Genomic DNA, 22,817 nt, shown 5'->3' with positions numbered 1-22,817 from the left:
AACAAGGGAGCACTCTCATGTTTAGAAACATTTACGTATGCCCACGGCTGCCCTGCTGACTTAAAAAAGTAATTTTGTCACAAGGAAAGTCTAATGTGTGGCATCAGAGCTGGAGGAGAGCTACATGGAAGCATGCCTCAGGTATCACTAAGGCAAATAGTCCAACAATTAATGCAGAGAAAATTGACTGGTGAATACAGAACACAGCCTTTATGAAAGTACTGACAGGAGGCTTGAAAAGTAGAAGCACATGACCTGTCTTAATCTCATGGTTCCTCTGAAATTAAGGGCCCCATTAATGGTTGCATGTCCAGTGTGCAGGTGAGGCTGTTGCCAAATCCATCACTATTCAGTCAAAACCCCAGGGTGAAATTCTGTGCTGCACAACAACAAAAAAAAAAGACAGCTGAGGAAGAAGGAGCTTTGATGGCTTAAAACATCCAACTTTCAGCTGTCCCAGGAGCTATAGCTGGCATCGAACTGTTTTGTGCCCTACCGCCCCATATTTTACCAAGGCCCTTCAGAACAGAGGAAACATTGCAATGAAGTACAGGAGCTACTGTCCAAGGATGTATTTGTTTCAGTCAGATGTAGTGAAGAAGGCATGCTCAGTAGAGGAGAGATGGGAGATAGAAGAGAGAATAAAATTAGGGAACTGAAGAGCAGCTGTTCAAATTAACTCATTGCATCTGTCTAAAGTCATACAAAAAGATATAATTTCACCCAAGAGCAAACCTTCCAAATGGCAATTTATTTTCTAGAAATAATTTAATGACATGCAACTACTTGAGTGCTGGTACTTTACATACAAATAAAAATGGCAAGTCTTTGCACTTCAGTGTTGTCATCTAAATTAGGCTTTTGAGACCAAGTCCTCTGTGGGCATAAATTAGCATAGATCCACTAATGCTAGAGGAATTATTTATGCCCCAGAAGGGGAAATAGTATAGGGAAAAGACATTTTTTTGATTATAAAACACTAGCTCAGTCCTGATTGCTTTTATTTAAATTATTAATCCTCTGGGCATCTCCAGTGAATAGATTTTACAACATTTGTAGATCTGGAGAATGCATATATAGATACATGAATTGATAGGAGAAGCCTTTAAGCTCTCAAAAAGGATGAAGCACAGGGCTGAACCATGTAGGACAGAGGAAATCTATAACCAAGGTTTCTAGGCAGCTTATGCAAAACTCCTGCAATTTTGGCTTTAAAGGACACAATTGCCAACAGGGAAAAGGGTTGTAAAAAATAGATATTCTCACATTTAGAAAAAAAATCCTTTACTATAAATTATTGTCAGTGCCAGGGTATTCTCTGAACTTGTAGTTCCCTCAGTGGAGAATTTAAATCTTTCTAAAGAGAAGGGCCAAGCAGTGGAGCATGTTCCTCACACTGCTGGTATGTGCCATTGGTATCCACATATGGGATGTAATCCTCTGCAGGAATGTATGAGTCACAAAACAGTAGCAAAAATTCAGCTTTTTTAAAAATAAGATTTAAATCCTAGTCCAAAAAAAAAAAAAATTAAAATGGTGCAAGTTTCAGGTAGAAGGAATGGTGCCTCTGCACTGTCAGAGGAGAGAACCCAAGACACAACACAGCAAGATTGCTGGACTCAGTGACATGGCTGCATTCAGCATTGCCTTGGAGCCAAAGCATTTGTTCTTTATTGCAACTGGCTGTGATCCCTTCAAACAGAGGGACCACCACTGGGCTATTCATCCTTCTGTGGTACATTGATGGCACCTCAAAGGTGATACAATATTGTTTTGTAGGTTTAGGGTTTTTTCTTTTCTTTTTCTTCTCAGGAGACATTAGGTAATGGTATTGACCTGCTGGTGTGCATCGAGACTGTTGTGAAGGGCTCCTTGGGGATGTAGGAAAGCCAACAACTGTGCTCCTATTTCCACACCTCTAATTGCATTTATTTCAAAGTAGTGCTGATGCATACTCTCTTCTCAAAGACTATAACCAAATGGACCCCCAAAAAGCAAATAAAATAAACAAAATGAAGGTGGTGTTAAAAATGCACATTAAACTATTTAAGAAGAAAAGATCTGTGATAGTAGGAGGCTAGGCTCTGAACAGAGGTAAAGCAAGGGCTTTGTCCTCTGAACTGCTACTGAATATGTGTTACTAGGAACATTTTATTGATTAGTTATGTTCTGCAAGTAGAATGACAGAAATACTTATCCAGAATGTTGAATTTATTAAATGGGGATTTTATATCACCTCTTTTATTATAAAGTGTAGAACATAACCTAAGTGGTTAAAAAAAATTACAGATGAATAAGATGAATATGGCATTTTTTAATAGACTAGGCAGTAGTAAACAAAATTCTAATGTGAAAAGCTGTGCTTTTTATGGGTTTGATTTCTTTCTTTGAAAGAGTAGGGTTGACATCTTCCCTCAACTGAAAAAGCTTTTAAATGTAATGAAAATAGATGCACAAAAATTATCTTAGTGGTTGTGTATCAGTAGTTTAGTTAGATTTTAAACAAATTTTTCTTGTCCAAGATTATGTTTTTAAGCTATGATTATATCAGGTAAATTATTAGAAGAAAAATATTTATTATGCTTTGGGAAAGGGCTCCTGATATTGGTATAGTGTATTTTAAAACATAATTCTCTATAAATTCAATCTATTCACATATATCTGCCAGATGAAAGAGAAATATTAGTGAACTAAAAATCAAAAAGTAAGATAAAAGAGAAATAAATTTACTTTATTACACCTATTAATTAAAATATGAACCCTGAGAGATTAGTAGGTGGGGACACATTTATTAAACACAGACGAAATAAAAAGAATTTTAGAACAAAATTATTCTGTGGATGTTTTCATTTATCTGCCATTGAAAATTATCTAGGACACAAGTTTAATACAAAGAGATGCTTATGTAACAAGCATGAATAAAATGGATTCATAAAATTCAAAAAGAGGAGGAAAGCTAAAAAGTTGTGTGCTTCTATCATGCTACATTATCAATATACAGTGAGGAGAGAGAGGGAAAGGGAGAGGGAGAGGAAAATGGAGAGGGAGAGGAAAATGGAGAGGGAGAAGGAGATGATCTATTTGATGAAGCAACCTTGTATGTGTGGGGTAGGATTTTAGTACATTTTTACAGTTTATGTACCAGTAAGGAAAGGAAAGCCAGAACAAATGTATCTCTTTTCTTACCTGAAATGGAAGCTGAACAGACACATTCATGTGTGCAGTGTTTCAGTATATAGGAACAAAAATTTATGGCAGAACTACAAATCCTATGCTTTTCTGCCAATATATATGGATTTTCCACATGCAAATGTAACTAAAGTGTTCTTTTTCACAACAAGGGTATTAAAAACTTACTGCAATTGTTACAATTTTTTAAAAATTCTATAATTTACATCTTTATCAGCAGTAAAGATGAAGACTTCAGAAATCCTCATTTTTCATCTTGTTGTAATAAAGGCATGGGGCTTGCTCTGGGATTAGACTGTCAAAAAAAACAGTTTTCATCTTTGTGACTCACTGTGTGTGTGCATGTTTGCAGAGGGCAAAGGACAGTCTTCCATAATTTCAAGATATCAAACAAAGAATCAACCTCTACCCAAGCACATCCTGCTTTAAATAAAGGTTTGAAAAAAAATCTGTGACTGTTGCTTTGGACAGGTCAGTGTTTCTTATATCTCTGAAACATGTATGGATCTTCTCACCTGTGCCTCTGGTTCCTGTTACAAAAAATGCTACAAAAGCAAAGTGGTGGATGAAAACAAGACCCTATTAGAGATCCCAGAATCCAGTGTGCCCTTCAATTACTGGCATTGCAAGAGCTGTGGAAACAGGAGGACTAGCTCGCACTTGAATTTTTACTTTGTCTCTTTGTCCAGAAAGAATTTGCATGGCAGTATCTAGTTTTACTGAGAAAAACAAATTGCAAAAAAACCCAAAATTTCCCCAGCTGTACTAATTAATTCCATCAAATGTTTATTTATACATGTTTTCCTAAACGTGTTTCTACTTCAGTATGAATGAAATGTTCACAGCAGAAAAGCATGGATCCCCAGACCGTTATCTTGGGGATGGATTTGTAAATTAAATTGCATTTGTGCCCATTTCTATGAAGAAATTAACTTCATCTTTGATATGCATATGGCCAGATTTCTAGACCCCATAAAATTCCTGAACAAAGCTAAGAGATTGGCACATGCTACATACCTGGGGAACCCAAAAAGGCAAACTCTAGGACAGTTTGTAGGCTGGGGATGAAGACAGCTGTCTGAAATGTTGGTTTTCCTCTAGGCTGTAGGTTTCTGGATGACACATAAGCCTCAGCCTTCCTTGCCAGACCATCTCCTTCTGAACCAGGTCAGTGCCTCATCCCTCAGAACTTGTACCTGCACAACTTTGCAGAGTCCAACATATCCATGGCCCCAGTGTTCCACTGGAGCTGCTGATGGGTGTTGTGTGTACTGGCAGCCATAACGTGGTGACCCTTTCCCTACACAAAGCACTAATCACAGCCTTATTGTGAAAAACAGGTCTATCATTCACTTTGGGTTAATTGCTGCACCACTGGTGGATTTCAGCTCCAGACCAAGCCACAAAAATGTACATAACTACAGGTATCCATCTGCATGTTTCACATGTCCTTGCTCTGATTACAGTCAGGAAACCTCCACAAGTTGCAAGTTAAGAACTCCATCCAGCTAACCACAAAGTGTGGCTCTACTTGGCTCTCACGGCACCACTGGGAGTAGAGTCCAGAGTGGAAATGTACACATGGAGGTGTAGCTCACATCCCTAACACGTGGCTACCCAAGCAAAGGCACCTCTCTCTGTGCTCTGCTGTACCAGGCCATCCATCACTGCAGCATGCTGGCCCAGCTCTGAAGAGACACTCATGCCATTTTGCTCTTCCCAAACAAATATCCCAGATTCCTGCTTTTTGGAAGTAGTTTCAATTCCATTAAAATGGAGCTGTATTTCCCTAAACCACACACACAAATGTCCCACAAGGGCCATCTATCCCATCTAGAGATTTTAAGCCAGGAGACAAGCATCAAAATGAAAACACAGCGGAGGAGCTGGGCAAACAGCGCAGCAGTCAAAAGTGTGCCTATAACATGGGTTTCAGAAAGGAAACTGCTTAGCACTGCCTAATGACTGAAGTCAGCTAGAAAAGCCAAATGCTCTGTCAGGAGTCTTCATACCAGAGAGGAGGTTTTTGTGGTTATATCTGAATGACACCATGTGTTGAGAGAAAACCAAGCACAGCATTTTGGTTAGGGGTGCATGCAATGTATATGCACATAAAACACTTGTAAAGTATTTTTTAAATCAACAAATTAGTGTCTCAGACTGTCATGTTATTACAATTGTGCTGTACCTGCAAACAGGGTGAGAAGCTGCATTTACATTTGAAAATTGCAAATACAAATTGCATTTGTACCTCTGAAAATATATTTACATTTGATAAAGTTGTGAAAAATATGATGGCAGCACTTGGCAATGTGTCTTTTGAAATAAGCTGGAAGAGCCCATTAATTTGAAGTTGTTAGCATAATGGTTTATGCCATTATGTATCGAATCTCCTTTTGTAATTACAGAAGAGATCACAACCAACAAATAACAAAATTGTGTTTAGGTGCTCAGGAAAAACAAATTAGTTTAATCTACAGTCCACAGACATTTGAGAACCATATGTTACTGTTGCCTTTGTTATTTTTGAAAGCTGCTATGATTTATTACTCTAAACATATAGCAACAAATTGAAAACATGGATTAAAATGTCTCCTACTTGACCTTTTCAGAGCTATTCCATGAATATAAATATTTATTTTATGGATTCAACAGCTGCTGATCAAATTATATATTTTGAAACATATTCTTTGAATTATTACTACACCATTCAAATTACATAGTTCCACAATAAATTTTGTGGGCATTTTAGGCTAACAGGCACCTTATAAACCATTGCATAACCCCTGTGAACTCACACTGCATGAGTGGTTGTAGAGGCAAATGATCGTCTGTAACGTGGTGATCTTTGCACTGTAACAATACAAGAAATCCCCTCTGGCATCAACTCTTCATCTGAAACAAACCTTAACTTCTATTTATTCATTCAGAGATGAGAAATCAGTCAGCTATTGTGAATAAAATAGGAATGCATAACAACAAAACCAAAACAAGCAGTTTCCACTTTCCCTTGGATTTTCATTCCTGTTCACATTTGTAACACTTTCATTCTTACCCTTGCCCTTATTTCTCTCAAGCACTGCAATCTCAGTGAGGACCTGAGTTGTCTTCACTTGGCACAAAGCAAAACAAAAAGATAGTGCTAAGCTGCTGTGATTGAAGACAAATAATAGAAGAAGTATATTGTCCCAGTGCAGCTACTAAATTCTGGTGTGGATTACAGCCTATTCCCCCATCTGTGCCTCGTCTGGTTGAGCCATGGAGGGAGAAAAGATTACTTAATTGCTTTTCAGGGTGCATGTCTGCTGTAGGATCAAGCACACAAGCAGTGAGCCCTTACACCCCTGCAAAGAATTCCTGAGATTATCAGCATTTTTTACCCCTTGTCCTGCAAGGCAGTGAAAACAGTCTGGTGTCTCTCTGCTGGTTAGTATTATACTACTCATTAGAAAATTACTCTAAATTCCCATTTATTGTAACTACACCGGTTTACCAATGAACAAGAACAAGAACACCTTGTGGGAGTTCTTGTTTCTGCTGCCCTAAAAAAGAGATTTCCAGAAAACCTTTATTTTTTAAATTTGAGTCTAAGTTTTACTTACTCTGTGTTTTCCGTGTCCTCAATGAGTTGTGATCTGCACAGAATGCCCTACCTCCCTCTGTTCCACCCACAAAATTGGGGCCTCCAGTGTGCAATTTACAGATTTAGCCCACAGAGTGTCTTCCAAATGACATTTATCTGAAATGCTTTTCCAAGTGCTTTTGCTTTCAGCCTCAGCCTGAATATTCCTCTGCTTTGAAAACCACCTCAGATGCTTTTGCTTGTTCTGTCTCTGGCCTTGTTTATAAAGATATTGTGCAGTAAGTTAGGGAATGAATTTACAGCTCCTTGCCACTAACTCTCTCTGTAAACACCCCTACAGCACACCATGTTGCCTTGGTTGGAAGCAACTTAATCTCCTCTCAATGCCACGGGAAATATCTAATACTTTCTGCAAACTGAGTAACCACAAAAGAGGGCATGCAGGAAACCAAATTAGCTGTAAATTCACAGGTGAACACACTACTTTCTGTAGAAAAGCCATCTATTTCAGTTATTTCTTTGCAACTAGGTCATTGTGATGATACACCAGCATCCCTGAGAAGACGTTTCATTTGCTCTTCCCGCTTTCACTTTCACTGTCATGACTGTAGAGCTGGTGTCTAGTCAGTGAGAGAATCTTATTATAGTAACATCCAAATGTGACACACAGCAAGGATTAAACTGTTATCCAACTTGTAAATGCATAAGCAGGCTCCCTGGAAACAGAATTCAGGCTGATATTTTCATTTTCAAACCTGTATTTTTCTCCATCTGAGCAGTCAATGGAGCATCTTCCTTTCTAAGTAAGATCCAATTATAATGAGAGCTTGGATTGACAGGAAACATTATTATAACTGAATGAGCTGTCAAATCCATGATTAATAAGGGTTTTCATTTAGGTTCAACAATAGCAGCGTTAGACTGCTGCCATATTATTATTCAATAACTCATAGCACTCATAAGAAGGTTTATTTTCCATTTCGGAGTGTAGACCAAGATGTTTCACATTCAGCTATTCATATGGGCAGAAGTGGTTTCAATATTTCATGAGACGATTTTATCTCTATTTTTTCCTGAAGATGCAAACTAATAAAAAACCTTATGCAGAATCTAAGCCTGCTATTTGAGGATTTAGTTTCTGTTTTCCTTCTAGCTGCCATGTTTTTGCATCCATATTCCTATTGCTTGAACCCTGAGAACAGAGAGGGAATATGAATAGTGTAGGAGGTTGATACCCAAGGTGTTCACAGCATCAAATGTTGGTGATACGGAGTAAAAGTATGAGACCAAGACCAAGACCTCTCCAGTCTGTGTTTTCAGTGAGGTGCAAAGAACAGGCAAAGAGCAGATATTTCATGTTAGCCACTATGTATGTATGCATTCAGCTGTGTCAAACAGAGCAGATATTTTTATAAAACACTGCTTTTCTCTTTTATATGAGAGACAATGAGGGCAGGATTTTTTGAATTAAAATATCTACAAGGGGAAAAGAACATCTTTAGAAAGAGAAGTGCTCACCCTCAGCCTTCTTGTAACAAAAATGTGATTCCCTCCATCCTACATAAATTCTGCTTTCCCATTCCATTTCACAGTTTGATAGAATGTAACTGGATATTCTGTTTTTCTGTTTCACTAGTTCTCAATTTCACCTTCCTAGCTTAGCTCCTTAATCCGTTCTTCCACCCAAATGGAGGTGCTGCTCCATCATTGCAAGTAGTATAAATGATGTGTCAGGCTGACTTCAAAAAATAACCTTTTAGCCCAGCATTTATTTATACATCATCAGTTATGTCTGACTACTTTTTATACAGGTATGATGTATCAATATAAGATACAGATGTATAGCTATATAGAGATAGAGAGCTAGCTAGTTAGATAGATATAACCTGTTCTGTAGCTATCTCTTTCCTCATTTTCTTCCCTTGCTGACATCTTTTGTACTTGCACAAACTAACCTTTAACATGCAACTCTTAGTTTAATGTTATTGTCTGCCAAAGTCTCACAAGCTGGGGAAATTTACGGAGGCATTATAAGAAACATCTGACTTTCCATCCATAACTCTTCTTGTCTTGAAACTAGCTGTTACCTTCTGTAAGCCAACGGGTGAAGACAGGGCTAAAGACACCAGATATACCACAGCAGATGCAGAAGACAAGCACATAGACCTGTGTCTACTATTAGAATAAACTATGAAGTGGTTAACAAAAGAGTGGTCCTTCAAAGGTGTTAGTGAGCCTCAGGGTTTACACCTTGCCATGGTGTAAGTTCTTAAATAAGTTATTCTTCCTTGTTTCTTCCTCTTTTAAATACACACTCTTCAGAATCCATCTGTCCTAGACAACTGTCATTTGTTTTTTTCACCTCTTTTGTAGTTAACTTCCAGCTAAAACCTTTAAATAAGGCTAAAATGTACTAATCTCCAGTAATTCCATTGTTGATATTATTTTTGTGGTAATATTGTTGCTATTGCAGTAGTCAGTGCACAAAATACTGCATACATAGAAAAATCATTCTTGTCTGTACAGATATCCAAGGTGTGAAAATGAAGCATCATGTCCCATTTCACAGGCAGAGGAGACAGCTACATGAACAAGTTGCCACCTAGTAAATGAGCATGGATTTACAGCTCATTTAATACTCCATGGCAACTGTCTGCGTGCTTACTGCTCCAGAGTAAATGCGAGGCAGCTCTGACCCTTACAGAAAGTGAGGCAATGTATCTTGCATTTACCTGAGCTCTAAGCATCCATATGAAGTAACTAATGAGCTGTAAATCCACAATCCCTCTTCACACCTGGCAGTTTCTTCATGTGTCTGGAGGCAATGATATTTTTGTGATTTGCCTGTGGTCACTGAAGCAGCATTTACAGAAATGGCGATGTAAGCCAGACCCACTGAGCTCCCGTGAACCCCTCTCCTCACATGGCCAGAATTTTCTTGTAGAGCTACTGTTCAATTTCTTGGCACATTTCCCTTCAAATGACAGTAATTCACAAGCAAACTGAACCACTTTTTCCTCATTAATACTGCAGAACATGCATTTACCACTTATGCAAAACAGATGGATCCCTAAAAGTATCTTCCAAATATGGTTTCTTCTTTTCCCATATAAAATATTATTTACTTTTTAAAAGACTCTTAAGTTTAAAGTTGTAAAGTGATGCTTTAGGAATAGCTTTATCCTGGTTTATTAAATATATTTCAACTCTAGGTAATTTAGAGTCCCAACTAAAGCAGGGTTCATCACCAGTGTTTTCCATCAGGGTAGTCCATGACACACCACAAAGTAGCAAAGAGCTTTCTTTATTTTCCTTTTTTTTTTTTTCCCCAGTGACTCCAATTAAGTGACTCTCTACTTAGACTCCATCACACTAGTTCAGGAAGACCACTGATACAAGGCAGTGCCTGCAGTCATTGCAAGCCTGGCATCACCGCTCTGGTTTTTCAGTAGCACTACAGGAATCACAACAGACTTGGATACTCTGTGCATTTTTACTCCTCATGTTATTCTGTACTAAAAAAAGGAAAAAGAAAAGAAAATGTGAACCACTATGTCACAACACACTGCCATGACATTTATTTACTAGTAAAATTGCTTCTTGCTCTGAGGCAAAACAAGACCAAAATGTTGTTAAATACCTTGAAAAAGTTCAAGTGTAAATGATACACCTCTACACATAAAGGAAAAAAAATATTTTTTGTGGTAGAGACAATAAATACATTATTTTTTAACCCTTAAAAGCTCCCTCATCATATTTTTTATGCCATGTCTATGGACTAACACATTCAAAAAGTAAAGAAGGAAAGCCCAGGGCTTGGACAGTCATTACAAATTTTAATGGATGTGATGAGTTCCTCCACAGCACTCTCTGTTTCTTGATAATCACTCAATTCCTCACTGCAAGGACTCTCTGAGAAATGTGAACCATTGCTACAGGTGTTTTAGGATGTGACCCTGCTGTCACACTGACAGCAACTTTCTCATTTCTTGTCATGGGGCATGTATTTCATAGCATAATCCCAACCTTCTGGGATGCTTCCATTACCAGAATGCTCAGCAGACAGTACTGCCTAATCTTGAATTTCATGGAAGAATCAATGGGCAATGTCAGTGCTGTCCCTCACACTGACCACATACTTAAGTGACTTTACTGAAGCTCCTTCTTTTTCTTTTTTGTTTTTCCCATAGTTTTTTAGCAGTGGCTCTATCAACACTAGTTGATTACGCAGTGCCTGGAAAACATCACTGGACTTCATTTCAACCTGTGCCAACTCTCTCTTTCCACACAGTTCCCAGGCCTAATCTAGTGGTTAGAGCATCCCAAGGCCCATTCCCACAAATAAGGATTTATTTGTGGGTTGCTGGCAGGGACACCAGCCTGTCACCATGATATTTTATGAAAAATCCCTTCGCCAGCATTTCTTCTCCTGGGAAGCTGGGAAGCTTCAGCTTCTCCCTCTTTTACTGCTTTGGAATGTGATTTGAAGAATTGTTTACCCAGCATGTGAATTGTTTAATTTAATGACCTATATCAGTCCAGCTGTGTCGGGACTCTGGTCAGTCACAGGTTTTTATTATTAATTCTTGTCTAGCCTTCTGATGTCTCCTTTCTCTTTCTTTAGTAAAGTTTTAGTATATAATTTCTTTTAATATAATACATAAAATAATAAATCAGCCTTCTGAGAACCTGGAGTCAAATTCTCATCTCTCACCTTGTCCTGTGGACCCTCACAAAACCATAACACCTGCCACCCCAAGCCAGCTGGCCTTCAGAGCCCACAAAAGTTCCTGAAGGTGTTTGAGCAGGGATGGAGTCAGAGAGCCTGGGAGCTGCCCAAAGCCCTGGCAGCTGGTTCTGTGGCATCCTGGGGAGCTGCCTGGCTGGGCACTGCCACTGCTGCAGAGGGGCATTGCAGGAGTATGGGGACTGTGCTCCTTGCTGGAAATTTGCTGGGCTTTAGATTACTTCTGACCATTTTAAACTGGAAAACTTTTTCATGGTTTCCCAACAGAAGTCCAAAACACAGTCTATAACAGCTAGTGCATCAACAGCTAGCTATCCACAAACTTCATTTTCCAATTTTCTTGCTGTGAGGAGAAGGACAAACAGTAAAATGCAGCCTGCAGATCAGCTTTGTGTGAAGTCAGGCTTCTTGGAACCCCAGTTGAAAAAAAAGACATTTCTGCACCCTCACTCCCCAAGTTCTATTTTTGGAGAGTCATTCTGCTGCAGTGGTTCCTCAAATTTTAGTTTTATTCTTCCACATATTTTTTGTCCTGCTTCAGAATCATACATAATTATGTGATTTTGTTATGCTGTATGTTTTATTGTGTTATGTGCTTTCTGTGAGACAGGAAAAAAAAAAAGTGCCAGCCAGTTCTTTCCTTACTGACATCAATGGCTTTTGGCTCACACACTCTGTTCAGTATTTTCCTTCTTATCAAAGGTTCCATATTTTCATGTGGTTCAATTTTTTATTTCTTCTGGGCATCGTCTTTATTTTTATATTTCTTTTCTCTTTGTTCTCCAAGTAATTCATTTTTAGCTCTAAATTAAGAAATTTGCTTTTAACCAGTTGGCATTTTCATCAGTCAGCATATCCAAATGTTCATCTGTACCTTCCTTAATTCCATGTACTATATCAGCATTTCCTGTATCACTAATGCCTTTCTGCAATGAGACTTACACCTCAGATTGCCCTGCTGTTTCTCCAGGCAATTATGTACTGCCTGTCCTTCTGGCAGGCACACTGATATCTTCCCCACTGTATTTCAGATTGAGACTAACATCAAACCACAGAAGTGCCTATTGCAGACTTGACGATTCTCTGTGGAATTTTAAAGCTTTCAATATTTTTTAAAAGGAAAATAGAGTACTGAGAATATCAGGAAAACTCCAGTCCTTCATTAGCTTGGGCTTTAAAGTTTCCAGTTCCTCTAACCCCTTCCAGTTGGTTCATTCAGAGTCCATAGGGCACCCAGCAGTCCTGGTCTCCAGCCAGCATTGCTTGGTTTCCTCTGCAAAAAACCCCAGGAGCTGAAGTGGGATGGCACACGTGTAGACTTCAGCCCAGCATAGTATAGCGATGTGGATAGGATTTCCAGAAAACGGTCACATGCCTCCAGGTCCAAACACAGCTAGAAGGATCAATCTGTTAGTCTCAATCTGAAATACAATGGGGAAGATATCAGTGTGCCTGCCAGAAGGACAGGCAGTACATAATTGCCTGAAGAAACATCAATATAAAATCCTTCAGCTTGGACTGTCCAACCAACAAGAAAATCAAAGTGCTTGACACTCGTCAGCACCTACACTCTGCTTTCCCCAAAGATCCTAGCAGGAGACCCATCCTGTGCTGAGGTTTGGAATGCATGCAGCTGGGGAAGGCAACAAAAGCCTGTGTGTAACTTGAGATGTGCCTGCAGCTCCCACTCCTTTTGTCTGTGACCTTGGCTTCAGTTCACTGCATGAGAGAAGGGCAAGAAGAGGAGACGTGTTGGGAAGAAGCAAGGAGCAGGAAAAGACAAGCCTGTTGAAACAGGACAGGGGATTGGGGAACCAATATCATGTAGGTTAGGGGTGGGGTGAAGGGCACATGAAAAGTGTAGCATGGGGCACCCAGACACATGGGTCTGGGGGAAATCAGGCATGTCTGTCACAGGATGGGTTTTAGGAGGGAAAGGAACCCACGGCACAGTGTGGATGCAGTTCTTGGAGAAGTGAGAAGTTGCAGCACAAGGACTTGGAGGCAATTGGGGTCTGGTTCACCAGGTGAGGCAGTGGTGGGGATAGGATTTTGAGACACTTTTGGAAATTGGCCACAGTGATAGTATGGGGTGGTCCTCAATTTGTAGAGCTGTACTTCCAGCCTTCACATGTTATTTACAAAGCTACTGGAAAATGGCAGGGAGAAACAATAGATAGCATGTGGGGAAGGAGGGGGAAAGAGAGGGTGGAAGGTGAGATTCCAGGGAGTGGGAAACATCTTCTGTGGGGACAGGAAAAAGAGAGGAAGAGGAAGCACAGGTGCAGCATCAGCAACCACAGTTCCACACCTGTCAGAGAGAAACCCTCCTCTTTATGTTTGCATAAGCACATTTCTGCATCCACTAATGAAACTCTTTTTTCTTCCTCATTTCTAGAGCCAAAAGACTGTTAATTCCTGAGGTGTATTCTTGCCTATTCTTTCCTGGCTGTCCAGTGTGCATTTTCTAGCATGTTTTTGTTTAGGAAGGTTAGTTTCTTGCTACACAGCAGAAATATTTGTGTTAAATCTACTCTATAATGGAGCCAAAAATGTGAAAAATGCTCTGGAAGCAGAAAAGAAATACTTATGAGGAAGGAAAGGAGACAGTACAGGAAAAGTAATTTGCTGAGAAATGCAGCTTATGTCTTATCAACTTAATTCCAGATAAGTCTTCATTTGGCTGTGAAGACAGATGTGATAAATATGCTAATGGCAGACTTCGATAGTTCGGTTTGTAGAACTGCAAAGCCAGATGGAAGTGATAACTTCTCTTTCATTTTAATTTGGAAATAAAAAGCAAGAAAGCAAGAAAGTTCTTGGTATCTTAGCACTGTAGTGACTTTTGAAAGGATAATGGACCTTAGCACAAAATGACGATTAACTATCATGCCCTGATGCTTCTATTTTATTAAATTCCAGTTTCCTTGGCTGGAATTCTCTCAGCTTTCTTGCCAGAGATGAGCAGATTACTGCTTGTGACTGACTTTTCCAGTTCCACATTCATAAAGTTATTTAGCAGCAATCCAGCTGGTGGATATTTTACTGATTCTACTGTTGCTCAGGTTAGATACATGACTAAACAGACCACTGATAACAGCATTGGATGGAGCTAACCTCTCCTACTCCTTATCAGGAGTGAAATACTCTTTTATGTCCCATAATCATTGCCCTTATAGTCTTAGGAGTACAAGGCTAAATTGTGGCTTTCCATGCATTGATTCCATTTAGCAATATTTGGTGTGGACCCTTTGTTTCAATTTAATACAAAAGCACTGAGGGGCATAGGTTAACACCTTCTTAAATTTAGGATATTTACTGCTTGAACTGATAGGCAAAGAGAAAGCTAGAAAACTTATGCCGTTTGAATCCTCTTGAAGGGAAGGAAACAGTGGGTTTCCAAGCAGGCAAAAATGAAAATTTTAGAAAATTATTTTCAAGGAAGTTACCACGTGAAAACTTGTTTTGTCATATTTGCAGTGGTGTTTCTAATGTGTGGAAAAAGCAGATAAATTTATGTTGTTCCCTTTATATGAATTTTTATTTCTAGAAAGTGAGGTCCTGATTGAGTACTCCCATAGGAACTTCTGTCCAGGAACCACTTGGCAAAAAGGTGAGAGGTTCTATTGTTGAATCAGTAGCATTAACTTCTGGGGTTCATTCTCACTTTCTAGATAAGCTCACAAACCAGGAACTGAATGACCATTTAATTCTACATGTCAGTTAAAACTCTCTCTGAAATTCATTCCAATGATTCTAGCAAAGAGAATGTAGATTTCTGGTGAATTTTATAGTACATTTTACCATGAGACAGAGGATACAAGTTGTTATGTCATTCCTGTCCTCAGCTGGGGGTGCTTGTGGGTAGAGGTATTGGCTGTTGGATAAATACCTGCTATAGGCTAGTAATATCAGACAGATATCTGCTCTACAAAGAATAAGATTATTTTCATCATTCAATACCAGCTTCTTTTTTTCATTTGTTTAGTTTACATGCATTTTCTTGGGATTTGTATTTTTAAATTCAATTAGCAAGTAATACAAAATTGCAAACATATGTAGTCTGGATGTTTCTTTCACAAACAAAATGTTCATATGAGAGAAAAAGGGAAGGTCTATGCAGTTCTGTGGAGGGGAGAGGAGAGATCCCAGGTTCTGGAAGTGAAAGCTGTATCAGCAGAAGCTGAACCAACTTAATTAGCCCTGTGAAGAGACTGGGCAGGGTGTTTATGCACTTAATGCAGCTGCATCACGTTTGAGAATTCATCTGCTCTCTCTGGACTTTGCTGAACTGTGCAGACATCCATGTCTGCAGCATTGCACCTTGCATGCAAGCAGAGGCAGTTCCAACACTCATCTGAGGTTCCAGTCCACGCTGGATGCCAATCTCATACGAGCCAGAGACTCACATGACCAAAAGTATGCAGTGAAGCATGCAGCCTGCTCTTGGGCCCAGAGCTTCCCTACCAAGGTCAGAGAACAGCAGGAAGAGACAGCTGGAGCCTCTCTGCCCTCACAGCCTTGCTGCAAGCTGAGGCAATCAAAGCACAAGCTGCAGCTAAAGATGACCCATGCTTGCAGATAATCCTCAGGTATTGGCAAAACCCAGGCAAATCTCAGTCTTCTGTGGATTTATGCTGCAGTAGCATTTTATCCTGGAGCTCCAAACCGAGCAGAGCTTCCCGACTGATGTGCAAGGAAACCATTCACTACTCTCCAGCAAGCAGCCAGAGCTCCCCAAGCACCAGGCAGGGAGCTGCCTGCAGGAGGAGGGAGCATGGCAACTCATGCAGCACTAAAGCTTATCCCAGGCTGACACCTTGTCAGGCTTAAATTCAGCTCATTAAGACGCTCATCTGTTATTTATGCAAATAAGGCTATGCATAGTCACAAAATATGCAAAGATGGCTATTTATCAGTTTGTCACAGTTTCTGACTTTCTGAACCCTCAGACATTCCTGGTACATTTAAAAAGAAAACACAATGTCCCCTAGCACTGCACAGGAGCCAAGGCAGAGCCTAACTGCTCCTATCCACATCTTCTCAGAGGACTCACTGTGCTCAGGATAGAAGAGATAATGCAAACTGTGTGACTTTAAACACAATATGTTACAGCTCAGGATGTTTAATCTAGTGAATAAAGGATCTCTACTTGTTTCACCTTCCCAAGGGAGGAGATTTATAATATGCAAAACTCCAAGCATTCTGACTGCAGTCTATTATTTATTTATAACAGGCATCTGCTGGGGCCAGCTCCCCCATCTGTGTCCTCTCCCAACCTCTTGCCCAACCCCAATGAACTTCCTTAGGAAAGGTGGGGACATCAAGAAGGCCTTGATGCTGTGGGTGCATGGCTGTAAAACAGCCAAAAGATTGGTGTGTTATCAATCCAGATTAAATAAAAAATCAAAAAAATACTTTACAGACTGGTGTGTAGAAAATCAACTCCACCTCAACCAGACCAACACAAAAATTAAAGAACAAATACATTGTCTTAGTTAAACATCAAGAAAATTGTCTTGGAAGGGGCACTTCTTTTTTAACATCAACTTCTATTCTAAAATAACTGTTTGGGGGTTTTTTGGGGGTTTTGTTGTTTTTTTTTTTTAATTCCAAACCTATTTCCCACTTGGGTGAGTGCAAAACAATGAACTCGAAAATTTCAATGCAATCTGTCTCTCTGTGAACTTAATTCCACAATTTCCAGCTGAGCAAAATTATCTTTACATCATGAAAACATATGCTTCCCCTTAATAAAGATTTAAATACAGGCACTTCAAATGCCTCCCTTCACTTTTACAATGCTGCAGTAAAGGATTATCCATGCACAATTATACAGCCAAGATTTCTGCTGTGAGTCGGCATGGCTCCGTTGTTTTTCATGGATCAATTAACACACACTGGAGATTTTAGCCATTCCTGTCTGTAATTGCTAATTTGCCCATTACAGGGAGCTGAGAGCCATCTGTGTACCTGGCATAAGGATGCAACAGTGAAATGAAGACTTTAAACCCACGGAACATGACCTGTGGCTGTAACACATTCAAAGACAAGATGGGATACCTTACCTTTGGAGCCTGTACATCAGACACACATTGCTTAGGCACTGCAAAAGTACGTGGTGGTGCTGTTGTTGGCCTTTTGGGAGGCCTGGGTGGTGGATGAAGGGTTAGGTTTTCATATCTTCTCAACATATAGTATCCTCTTCACTGACCTCTTCCACTGTTGTCCTAGTCACAGGCGGTGCAACTGTCTGGACATCTTTGCTGAGCAAACCGACCAACATGTTTAAGCGATACACAGGAATCTCCCAGCTCTCCACTGGACTGCTGGCACTACTGATCAGCACGTAAGAGTCTGTGATTTCTTCTTCTAACTGCAGACCAGGTGCAGCAGCCAAGACATCTTTCTCGATGGAAAGGTCCCTCACAGACACTTTGACATTAAAAGGGAAATGGAATTCTTTGCAAATCTCAGAGAGGTGGTACTGTTTCTTGTCATGAATCACTTCCACAAAGCCACCTTCCATGTACATAGGGAGGAGCACTTTTTTATATGAATCACTTAGTATTTGCTCACAAGCTAAAACATCTATGAGTTTCTTTCTTCCCTCATACAGAACTTCACTAGTCTGGCATTGCTGAACTAGAAATTGATCTCCAACTGAAACAGAAAAAAGCTCTTTATGAGGGGAAGTAAAGGTTTTAGTTGCTACAACATGAAGATGTTCTTTTTCATTTCTCACTATCTCTAAGTCATAGGCAGTTGGAAACTCCCGAGGTCTTCTCTTGAACTTGCCTTTGTAGCTCATAGGGATTAAATAATGTCTTTTGGAGGAATCACTTCTCATCTCAGAGGCTAGGACCCTTGATGCCTGGTACTTTTTGTAGATGACAATCTCTTTCCCTGTAGACAATAAGTTATAAGGTTTTTCATTTCCCGAAGGCCCTTCCATTATCTCAGCAACCATAGGAAATTCTTTGCTTGTTCTCTCAAATATATCTTCCAAAGAAAGTGGCTGAAGGAAAGAGCTAATATCATAATGGTCTGTTACATCCTTGACCTCAACATCCAGATCTGAGAGGATATGAATTATGTCCTTTCGAACTGAAAAGGAAAAGAAATATATTGGGTTTTGTTTTCAAACTGACATTGAAATAAAATACATGTCCTGTTGGCCAGATACTAAAAGTACCTTCCCTGAGACACACACCTCCATGTGTAAATGTGCACTACTAACTGGGCCAGCCAAAGTCTAATTGTTGTAATTTGAGAGATATGGTTATCAGGTATGCATGAGACCACACAAATGAAGAGAGACAATAAGGTGTGTAAATGAACACAAAGTTTAAGAAAAAGAAAAGGCTAGTTCACTATTTCCCCCACAATACCTCCAAGTTTAAACAGTTGTTTATCTTCTCAAAATCTTGGGTGCAAGGTGTATTTTATTATTTTACCTCATAGTGGTTTAGAGTTTCTCTAAATGTTTCCCCACTCATTTGTGTGGAAACATTTTTAATAAATAAATAGCATTTGGATCCATTAACTACATGTTGCTGCTAGAGCCAGACTGGGAGAAAAAAGGTATTTTGATATTTATAAGAATAATTAAAACATCTATAATTATTAGGAAATAATATCACTTAACAAAATAGCAAAGTTTTGTATAACTAAGAGTAAGTTATTTTATGAACTAAGACATTTTAATATTATGTTCCTCTCTGGAACTATTGCATCTTTTTCTGCATCACCTGGTTTTATTCACTATCAGAACTGAGCCAGTGAATTTAACAACCTGACAGGGAACAACAACTCTTTTACCACAAATGAACTGGCAAAATTTTGAATGCAAAACTTCCAAAAACAAAGCTGACTATGTAATTAAGGCTTGTTTAAGAATTTGGCTCCATGTCAGTGACACCATAGCTCGCTGACCAAGGCAGTAAAATTTAACAAGCAAATAATATGTAATGACTCTCTTCAATAAGATTTATTCTGCATAGACCTACACAAAGGGATAGTATATTCTGGATTCACACTTCCTTGTAGCAGGATATACCAATATTTTATACTGAAAAGTTGGTATCAGATTTATTTTATATGACAGAGTTCTATGACAGTGATTCAGGGTCTCTTTGTTCTGACTCTGCTCTTGTCACATTGACACCTTGAGGTGATAAACATCTTGAGCACCACAAGGGAAAGACAACAAAAGAAAATTACTGTTGAAAATGAAACTTTCTATGAGCATTTGTGAGAGTTCCACACACACAACTTTTTCATCATTAATAATGAGACGTATAGAGGATTCTTGCTCACAGCCTGTGAAAATATAATCAGTTATCCCAGTTATCAAGAATATTTTTTTTTAGAGTGGATAGTAATTCTCATAATTTATCTTTGTCTATTTATAGTTCTCCTAAAAACGGTGAAAATCCATTCTTCATGGTCCACCAGAAAGTAGTTATTCATATACCATGAAGCCTACTTTTCCAGCTTGTATTAAATAGTTATTTAGGACATATGCAATGCTTCTTAAATGTAGAGAACACCATGAAATGTAAAATAAAAACAATAAATACAATCCTTATTGGAATAACTGATTGGAAAACAAGTCAATACCAAATATTTCTGAATCTTCTGAAGATTTTCAGGGGCATTACATTCCTATTCATTCTGCACATATATCTTAATGGATATACCAATAAGCCTGAGTTAATTGAGCTTCAGGAGATGAGCTAGATCCCTGAATCTAGCTAGAGTTACAGCAAACATTACTTTTACATTTTACTTTTACATTACAGTTGCTTTATCTTGTGAAGTTCTATTTTTCAAACTCACACATTAAATCCCATAGCAAGCACAGCTGAATGTCTTATGATAAGCATATAATGACTATGGTATATTGCGTTAACAATCTCTGCCTGCTTTCATTTCTTTCTCTTGTGTCCATTTGCTTACATAATTCAACAGAGAAATGCTCAGCTGTGAAAAGATTTCTTGCTTAATATCCTCATGAATGTCATGCTTCTGTTAGGATTCAATTTCTACAGAGCTCATTGGTTTGCTTCTAGTAAATGTAAGAAGCAGCAAAACCTTCCCAAAAGATAAGCTACTCTCCTGCAAGCAGAACCCAGTTGTATCAAGGTTTTGGTGGAACAGCTAGAACAACTAGTGTCATAAATATTTTGGAGTTTTTAAAATAAAAACTCAGAGAACAATCTTTTAAAGATACTGGTTTCCTAATCTTTCTGTTTCCTCAAACCTACAGGTTTCAGAAACTGTCCATGATTTTTTTTGTGTTTATATTCAGTTGATATTTGTTTCTGCAACAGAATAAAATAATATGATTTTCCTTTCTCTAACATCCTCATTCTGAAAATTAAATGGTAATTAAGTGTATTGCAACATGTGCAATTGGTTTTTTTCTTTTCTTTTTCTATTTCCTAGACATAGCCATATGAAACCATCAAGTGGCTTCTCCATGGCCAAAGTTAAAGACACAAAGAAAGAAAATCTGGGAACTGAACAGAATTCCTAAGCTCAACCTTGTTACTATGCAATATACTTTCAGTGAGGATTTAATTGTAGTGATCAACAAAATGGCAACAGAAAGAAATGCAAGGTAATAATCTGAACTAATAGATGATAAAGATATACTACACAAAATATTATTTTTATCTTTCTTCCGCTTGAAACTAACATTAGTGGCAAATATGGATAAGGAATTTTTAACAAACTGAATCTTTCTTGGCTATTTTAAGAAAATGCTGTGTATTTAAGGGTACTTTTGTACTTAGCTACACCAAGTTTAAAAGAACACAGATTTCAATTCCTACTTACATTTCATTACTGCCTGCACTTCGTAGACAGGCATGAGAATCAAACAGCCATCAAAATTCTCAGGAAGTGGACTAGAGGAGTCCCACATATGTGAAGTAGTGGAAAGTTTAACAATCCGGTTTCTACCCTTAGGGATTTTCCACTCTGCAATCTCTTTTAGGGTGTATATCTGGTCATCTTCACACTCATAGAATTCTCCTTCTTGTGAAAGGGGCAAAGTAAAGGAATGAGACTGGTTATTTCTGACCACGACACAGTTCACAGCCATCATCCCATGGACTTCCTCCACTGAGTTGAAGGTGATCTGCTCATCATGTTTGATAGTGAAGTGTTCCAATTTTATATCCTTGGCACTGTAGAAAGAAGGATGGCCAAACCTTGTTGGCCCAATGGAGACTCTTCCTGCAATTTCTTCAATGCTGACGTATGGAGTCTTATCTGCCACAATCTTATAAAGACCTAAGAACAGAAAATTTGCATTATAAAAAGGGAAATACACAAAGAAAGTCATGCCAAATTTTAGACTGTGAATGTTATAAAAATGGAGAGCAAAGCACACCAAATAATTCATAGATGATAGCTCAATTGCTAAAAATTCAACTCTACAGAGGTAATGTCAGCTGGTACAAGATATAGACAGCTGGAATTAACCCTTTCTGATGTGTATCTAGTTTCTGACATCCAGCATTCTTAGTCCACAGTAAAATTTTTCTTTATCACAGAAAAAAGAAAAATTACTCTAAATTCTTATCTGTCTTCTCAGGAAACCAGCCTTTGGGACCTAAATGCAGATGTGGTATGAGGAAACACAGCATTAATGTGATCAGTTCATGCAGGATAAGTTTCTAGTCTAAACATCAGTACTATCTTACCTTCCACACACAGATTGGAAATTCCTAGACCAAGTGTGTTTAAAGATACATCCCAAATGAAAGAGTAGTACCTACAGATAAGAGAGAGCAAATAGATTTTAGCATATCTGACAGCCCAGTCCACCAGCTGGATTAATTCAAAGTCTGGGTGTTGTAGCACTGCAGCCATCACCAGGCAATTAAAATGCTGAAGTTCTGCAAGGCAGAAGCTGTATCTGAGCTTCCCTATCTCCTAGGGACATTATTACTTCATGTTAATCATGCCCTTTGGATCTGTCTCATTAGGAGATTCCATTGCAAGAAAAATGTGTACATTTCTATATTTGTGTGAGGGTTTTCATAAAGGAAGATGAACTGGAAGGTTGAGAGGACTAAAAAGCAGGTCTTAGCAGAACTGTGTGATTTAGCTGTCTTCCTCACCAGGCATGGCAGCATTGTGAATGCTGCCTTATGGAATTGCAGTGCAACTTCCTGAGACAGATATTGACAAAGACTTGCTTTCAGGTGAATATGAACGAGAATAAAGGTTATTTCTAGGCCAAGTTTGCCAGTCACAAATAAACCAATAGCTACAGCTACAGTG

The 22,817-nt window shown here is 38.8% G+C and overlaps 1 protein-coding gene across 1 annotated transcript in view; it reads right to left on the bottom strand.

Moving 5' to 3' along the window:
• The window catches only part of THEMIS (thymocyte selection associated), a 70,809-nt gene that overhangs the window by 27,368 nt on the left and 20,624 nt on the right, over positions 1 to 22,817 (bottom strand). Inside the window, 3 exon segments of the mRNA XM_009092332.4 lie at positions 17,588 to 17,721; positions 17,724 to 18,626; positions 21,363 to 21,821. Coding sequence (XP_009090580.3) covers positions 17,588 to 17,721; positions 17,724 to 18,626; positions 21,363 to 21,821 — 1,496 coding nt within the window.

Source organism: Serinus canaria, chromosome 3 (genome assembly GCF_022539315.1).
Source record: "Serinus canaria isolate serCan28SL12 chromosome 3, serCan2020, whole genome shotgun sequence".
NCBI classification, from domain to species: domain Eukaryota; kingdom Metazoa; phylum Chordata; class Aves; order Passeriformes; family Fringillidae; genus Serinus; species Serinus canaria.
The sequence above is the reverse complement of the archived record's forward strand: the minus strand, read 5'-3'. Positions and strand labels throughout refer to the sequence as shown.